Below are 7,036 nucleotides of genomic sequence, written 5' to 3'. Positions count from 1 at the left end.
TACTCGACGCCGCCAAGACTCTTTGATTCGGAGCTTTCTTATTGCCTCCCTCTCTGAGGAGGTTTTTCCCCTTATTCTTGGTAAGCGGACCAGTCGTGAGATCTGGGAGACTCTCTCTACGGCCTTTTCTTCTCCTTCGGAAAGTCGTATTATGTATCTCACTATGGCCTTACAAGACATTGCACAAAAGCCTGATGAACCTGTGTCTCAATTTTTCCTTGGCATACTTGCGGTTGCCTTAGGGGCTAGGCTAGAACATGGTAGAGGAGAGATTTCCACATATTATGTGGGGCATTAAGGTGTTCGTGTGAAATTCTTTTGATGGAATCACATTAATGAGGAACCTATAATTTCTCTTATTAATTGAGCTGTTAAAGTGTTTCAGCTCTATATATCACTGGATCTTATTTTATTTTCTTATGTTAGGAATGGGGTATGGAGCAGATTATTTGAAATCTCTCTCTCTCTCTCTCTCTCTCTCTCTATGTCAAGCCTGCCCCTAACTGACTGGAATTTTGGATGAAGGACAGGGACCCCTGACCAGTCACCCAAACACACTGTGGAGCATCACTCCAGTGGTTGAATTTAATAGAGAACCCCCAAGGATGTCCTCCTATATACCTGCCAGAAGATGGATTGCAGACCTATGCAGCTGTACTGCCCACAACATGATGTACTGCATCAACCCTAGGTACTCTCTCTCCTATCTATAAATGTGGAGCCCACACCTGTTCATATGTGTGTCAGACCCTGGATGAGGTGTTGGTGCAACGCCCAAGCCCTGGGCCAAGCACAGGGCCTATACATCAATGCTATATTCTCTGGGCGATTGGCCCAAAGGCCCAGAGAATCGCCCAGAGTGGCTGAAATCAGTATTTTGGACTCCAAACATGTGGGGACCACCCATACAGACCATGAAATCAGTATTTTGGACCACTTATCCCCTCACTCTCCCCTTCAAGTCCTAACCAGGATTAGGGGTGATGGATAGTGAATCGTCCTTGGTATAGTTAACCAGGGTTAGGGTAGGAGTTGAGGAAACCAGTGTTAGGGTGGAGTTAAATCCTTGCATTTAAATTGTGACCGTTAGATTAAACAACACCATGTGTCACGATTCTAAGGGGGTACTTACAAGAACTTACAGATGAGGGAACCTGAGAGGAGAAAAATCCGGTTGCAGTAGAGCAATTTAAAAGTAAAAATAAAAAGTAAAATGAAGTGACGTGGGTGGAGTATGGGACAAGACTATTTTCAATTTACAATATATTATATCACATCTTTATCCTCACCATTACATATTATATATTAGTATTGGAGAAATAGTACTGAGTTTGAGCCATGACGGTTGAAAGTTTAATATTTTAATGCACAATGTATTCAGTCATTTCATAAAAAAACAATTTCATTCATGCGTTTGGTCAAGTCAGTCGGGCGACCGTCGGCCTTCTCTTATGCACCGGGAACGATCTATTAATAATCAGCCGGTTTATGAGCCTAGCACATTTAAGAATCGGTTGTGTCGATTATGGTTTTTCATCGGCCGGTACTGGCAGGCCGGGCCTACCGGTGCGGGCCAAGTATTGACACCTCTTTTCGAGTCTTCAAGTAAACATCTGAAGAGATTAGGGGTGCAAGTTTGGTCTTGTCGACCTGAACCCGCCCTGGCCCGCCCTAAGCCCTAACAGGCCTAGGCTGAGGTACCCTGGCCTTGAGGACGGGTCTAGATGGAAATTTTTTACCCTGAGTCAAGGTAGGCCCGGGCTACCATTGAGGCCTCGAGCTGAGCCTGGCCCGACCTAGCCCTACCCTGTTTAAGTTACACTATAAAATATATAGTGATATAATGAATATATTATAAACTTTAAATGTTACACACATTTGATCATATAATATATTATAAATTAAGATAATAAGTGATAATAATTTTAGGGTAAATATCATCCCCTCCCCCAGGTTTTGAATAATGATCATGCCCTCCCATACTTTTGAAAGATTCTATCAACCGTACCCTAAGTGGCTAACGGTGTTAAAATAGTAGGTCAAAAGATGATATTACCCTTTAATTGGAGTTAGAAAAGGCAAAAGCCTTTCTCCCTTGCAACAGGGGAATCGAGACAAAGAAGAAGGTGCCATTGACGACCTGCAAGCATCCTCCACCATTAATGACCTGTAAGCATCGAATGCCTATAACATATGTGGACCTATTGCCACTCTCTTCTGTCACTCTAATCTCTTTCTTCTCTCACTCTTATCTCTCTCCCATTCCTTTTCTTTAGGTTAGGGTTTTACTCTCATCATTACTTCCTTCCCACACAACCATGGCATCCTGGTTTATTCCTTTACGCCCTTGCTATGTGAATATACATGAAGTTCTGCTCTTTCCGTTTGTGAATATCCGATTAGATATAGAAGACAAATGGTGTAAGGTAGTAATGTGCTCAGAAAATGCCTTCTTTGGTATCCTTCTCCTTCAAGAGCTGAAACCCGAACATGAGGATATCGTTTCCCCATTGCTCCTACTACTACTGCTACTAATACCACTACTTACCGAAAGACAGTAACCCATCTGCTCAAGCCCAAAATCAAAGCATCAGAAGAAAAAAAATGGGTATAAGCCTCCCCTTTGAGGTTTGAATAGACAAATTTGACTCGAAATTCCAGAAGGGGGCGACTTGGTCGACAAGCCCAAGAGATTATTTCAAAATAAAAAAGATTATCGCACATGAATTTGCAACCATTACGCTTCAAACTTCAGCTCGTAGACAAGAAACACTTTATCAGGAGTTTGATTATCCTATAGTATTCCTCTCTGCAAGAACGTGAAGCCATAAGAAATCCATCTGATTAAGACAAGATCCAATTAATAAAACAAATTATTTAAGGGAAAATTACACTGCCACCACCTGAGGTTTGTACTAAATACAATGTGACCCCCTGTGTTTCAAAATATACACCCGACCCCCTGAGTTTAGGGTACTTGTTACACTCAACCCCACTCCTTTAGAGAATTCCTATTAGGTGTTGATGTGTTGGCCATTGATGCCTTAAATGACAAATATACCCTTAGTGGGGTGTAAGATTACCATTTTCCTCATAGGGCAGCCCAAACTTCACACCGCCTTCCCCTGCTACTTGAATTCGACGCGGGTTTAGGGTTCTGGCGATCTGCCTCAGGCCATCTTCAAGCCCATCACTGAAGACCTGCCTCAGGTTCTTGTTGTGGCGATCTGCTGAGGCCATCACCAATGACCTACGATGAACTCAGATGAAGGCATACAGACAATGGCTTGGTACTCCGCTTCGGGGTTTCCAAGATGCTCACTGTCTATGTCTATTAGCTTCATCTCATAACCTGCAATCTTATCTTGATTTGGGCTTTTAAACATGAAAGTAATAGTGTCACTGCCATCATCGGCCTGAAGAGTAATGATATCTTCATTTCCGGCACACTTGAGCATATTGGACATGTTGTTGAGGTTCATGCCCATGGACAGATTCCAGTCGCAATGGTAGTGGGGACAGATTATGGTCGCAACGGTAGTGGGGACAGATTTTGGTCGCAACAGTAGAGGTAGAAGCCCTCAGATCTTAGGAGGAGAGCTCTTAGAGCAACGTGGCTGGAATCCATGCCCTGGAGTGTGAAACTGGTGGCCGAGCAGTCAAAGTTAGCATCAGTCACCAGGTCCTTGATCGCTTCCAGCACCTTCTTAAACAGACTCCCCTGCACAAGCCTTAATTCCAATATCTTCGAATTTCTTCTTTGCGCACCACACCTCTTCGAGTCCTTAAACTGACAGAACTTGTAAAAAAAGTACAGAAAGATTCTAGGGTTTGGAAGGAGAGAAAGAGAGAGGGATCTGCTAAATGCTTTATCATAGTTAGTGTTCCTTCTAATACTTCCTCACCTTCTACTCTTCGTTTCTTCCTCTGTACAAGCCTTCATCCTCTGTTTCCTTAAAGGCTTCATCTTCTCGATCGTGATGTATGATCATTAGAAATGCACTAGAAACCTTAGAATCTAAGGGGATCTCCGAGTCCAAAGGTGGAAGCTTGAAAGATCCATTGTTGGGAACAAAACCGACTATTCTTGTTTCCTGAGGAGCTATGCTCCAAGATCTCACTTTGTGATGCTTTGATTGTAAGGAGTGGGACAAAGGTTGCAACGGTGGTGGGGCAGTGGTTGAAGAAGAAGAAGAAAGAAGAAGAGGAAGACATAGTGGTGGGTCTCATTTTTTTATGTTAGAAAAATAAAAAATTAGTATAGGGTTATTTTAATTGAAGGACAAAATTACCATTTAAATTTTATACTTAACACCGTCCACTTAAAGGTGCTGGGTGTATATTCTGAAAACACAGAGGGTCACACTGTATTTAGTACAGACCTCAGGGGGTGGTGGTGTAATTTTCCCATCCACAAACACTTAATCAAAGTAAGAACCTGCAACACACTCCATGTTCGCTTACAACTTACGTGGACTTCGTCGCGTTCAAACGATGGCACTAGATTTAAGGTTCTTCAAAGTAAGAACCTACAACACACTCCATGTTCGCTTACATTTAGTAAAATGAGAAGAAAAATAAGAAGAGAAGATAAAGAGGTGGGCGATTGATTGCTTAAATTTACTTAGATAAGGAAAGTAGCCGAAGAGAAGAAGACTATTCCGAGCATTGAACTAGCATAAGAGAAGAAGAAGAAGAAACGCAAAGGGGTTTTTGGAGGAAGAAGACGCAAAAGGGGTTTTGGGGTTGAAGAGGCCAAAATTGGAATAAAATTACATTAAGGGTATTATGGGGATTTAGAAAATTTGTAAATGTCACATCATCACTTAATGGCATTTTTTAACAATTAGGGTACGGTTGATAGAATCTTTCAAAAGTAAGGGAGGGCGTTATAATTATTCAAAACCCGAGAGAGGGGTTTGATATTATGGATACTTAGAGGGGAGGGGGATGATATTTACCCATAATTTTATTATAACAAAATTTATTGTTATAATGTAAAATTGATAATTTTCTCCCCGACACTATTAAATCACCTAGAGGGGGGTGAATAGGTGAAACTAGTAGGTAATAAAATCTTTTGCGAAATTATAGGTTATTAATACAAATTAAAACAATTGCACAAATAACACAAAGATTTTATAGTGGCCAAATCTTGCCTACATCCACTCCTCTCCAACTTAGAGAGAATTTCACTAAAAAAACAATCTTGATAGAGAGCAAGAGGACTCTTACACAACTTTTGATTCTGAGCAAGAGGACTCATTCAATCTTGATTCCAAGCAAGAGGACTTAATCAATCTTGATTCCAAGCAAGAGGAGTAAATCAATCATAAATAACTACTAAGTAAAAATGTTACTTCAACCTTAGTAGAAGTGTGTGCTACCTTCCAACTTTGAAGCTTGAAGCTTGATGTGGTGGAGGAGCTTGAGTGTGTGAGCTTGTGATCAATGAATGCTTGCGATCAATATATACTCACTTGAGACTATGGCACTTAGAATGATAGAGCTTATGATGTTGTCTCTTAGTAGTGGTGATAGATAGCTTTTGTGTTTGAGCAAAAAGCCTATTTATAGACTTGGGAACTCAAACCTATTGAGAGGTGTTTTTTGAATTCGGATTCAGAAATAGAATCAATTCGGTATACCAATTTTCAATTCGGTATGTCAGATCACCAAAATCATATAGAAATATAGTTGTTGATCCAACGGTCAGATTTTCTGATTCGGTATGCTGGATCATGATCCGGTACGCCGGATAGCAAGCCATTTGCTCTCAAGAAAATCATGTCTGAGGTTTATTCAGAAACGGTATATCGTTTCTGGATTTGATATGCCGAATCAGCATTTTTACTGAAATGGTTTAAGTCCCATATTGGACTGATTTAGGGCGATTCCACTGGTCTTGGCCATATGGAATGGGTTCAAATAAACCTCCTAAGGTCATTCTATATGTATGCATGTGTGTGTGTGTGCATTACATCAATTTGTGACCTAAGAACAATTTCATAATTTAATACAACTTTAAGTCTTCAATACACTTCAAGTCTTGAGCTCCATTCCTTTGCTTGAGTATTTGTCTTTATGATGTGTTCTTCTTACTTCATGATCCTTTGATGTCTTGAATGCTTGGACTAAGGCTTCAATTACTTTGATCATAAATCTCTTGAATTGAGTGCTCCCCCTCACTTGGTGCCATGCTCTTGTATAGGGATTCTATGCATCTCAAACAATAGTAATTTGGTCTATATGTTATCATCAAAACTTTGATATAATCACAGTGGATGATGGAGTTTGTGTGTAAAGACTTTCCCTCAACAATCTCCTCCTTTTTTATGATGACAAATACTAACCAATAATAATACAATTTGCAAAAAGTAGTTTCAATAGATGACATCAATTGCATAAAAACATAAATTTAAATTCATTGCATAAGAGTGTCAATATATGATATCAATTGCATAAATTTAAATTTATTGCATAAGAAAAACAACTACATCCATCTTCTCTCCCCCTTTGGCATTATCAAAAAATAGGGTAAAACAAGTACACACTTCATGGATTATGAGCATCGGGATTAAGTTGGTCTTGAGAAGGCATCCCGGGAAATGGAGGAATGGAAGATGTTTCTCTGGGAAAAGGTGCCCTAAAAGGTGGTTGAACACCTTGAGGAGTTGGAGCAGCTTGAGGAGTAGCACCCAGAGTATCAAGAGAGAGAAAACCAAGGTTAAGAGACAAGGCTTGGACCGCATTGAGAATGCTATCTTGTCTAGAATTCATGGAATCAAAACTGGTCTTCATTTCTTGACACAATAAGTTGACATCATATTGAAGTTGCTGTTGCCCAAATTCAAGTTCCATGACCCTTGTATCTGTTGCTTCCATGTATTCATCCATATCAGAAACCCAATTTTGAAAAGCAGTTGGAGCCCAACTTTGTTGACGTTGCCTTCTAGGAGGTGACTGCTCTCTCTCTTTAATGTCTTCATTGCTTGATTCTTTATCATTTCCTTCTTCATAAAGCTCATCAATATCC

The 7,036-nt window shown here is 40.3% G+C and overlaps 1 protein-coding gene across 1 annotated transcript; it reads right to left on the bottom strand.

Annotated features, from left to right (window-relative positions):
• Nucleotides 1–2,789: 2,789 nt before the first annotated feature.
• LOC122655226 (proliferating cell nuclear antigen-like) lies at nucleotides 2,790–4,545 on the bottom strand. The gene is made up of 4 exons (XM_043849437.1): nucleotides 4,534–4,545; nucleotides 3,556–3,790; nucleotides 3,255–3,499; nucleotides 2,790–2,840 (listed from the first exon to the last, which is right to left on the bottom strand). Exons 1-4 carry the CDS (start codon nucleotides 4,543–4,545, stop codon nucleotides 2,790–2,792), a joined length of 543 nt encoding a protein of 180 aa, XP_043705372.1.
• Nucleotides 4,546–7,036: the final 2,491 nt, after the last annotated feature.

Source organism: Telopea speciosissima, chromosome 3 (genome assembly GCF_018873765.1).
Source record: "Telopea speciosissima isolate NSW1024214 ecotype Mountain lineage chromosome 3, Tspe_v1, whole genome shotgun sequence".
NCBI classification, from domain to species: Eukaryota; Viridiplantae; Streptophyta; class Magnoliopsida; order Proteales; family Proteaceae; genus Telopea; species Telopea speciosissima.
This window is presented reverse-complemented; position numbering and strand designations above follow the sequence as displayed.

Excerpts from the sequence above, each read along its gene's own strand:
- LOC122655226 (XM_043849437.1), bottom strand. Across the intron at positions 3,500-3,555 it reads CTACCTCTACTGTTGCGACC|GGAATCTGTCCATGGGCATG; the intron begins AAAATCTGTCCC and ends ACCATTGCGACT. Across the intron at positions 2,841-3,254 it reads TGCCTTCATCTGAGTTCATC|ATGGATTTCTTATGGCTTCA; the intron begins GTAGGTCATTGG and ends TGTCTTAATCAG.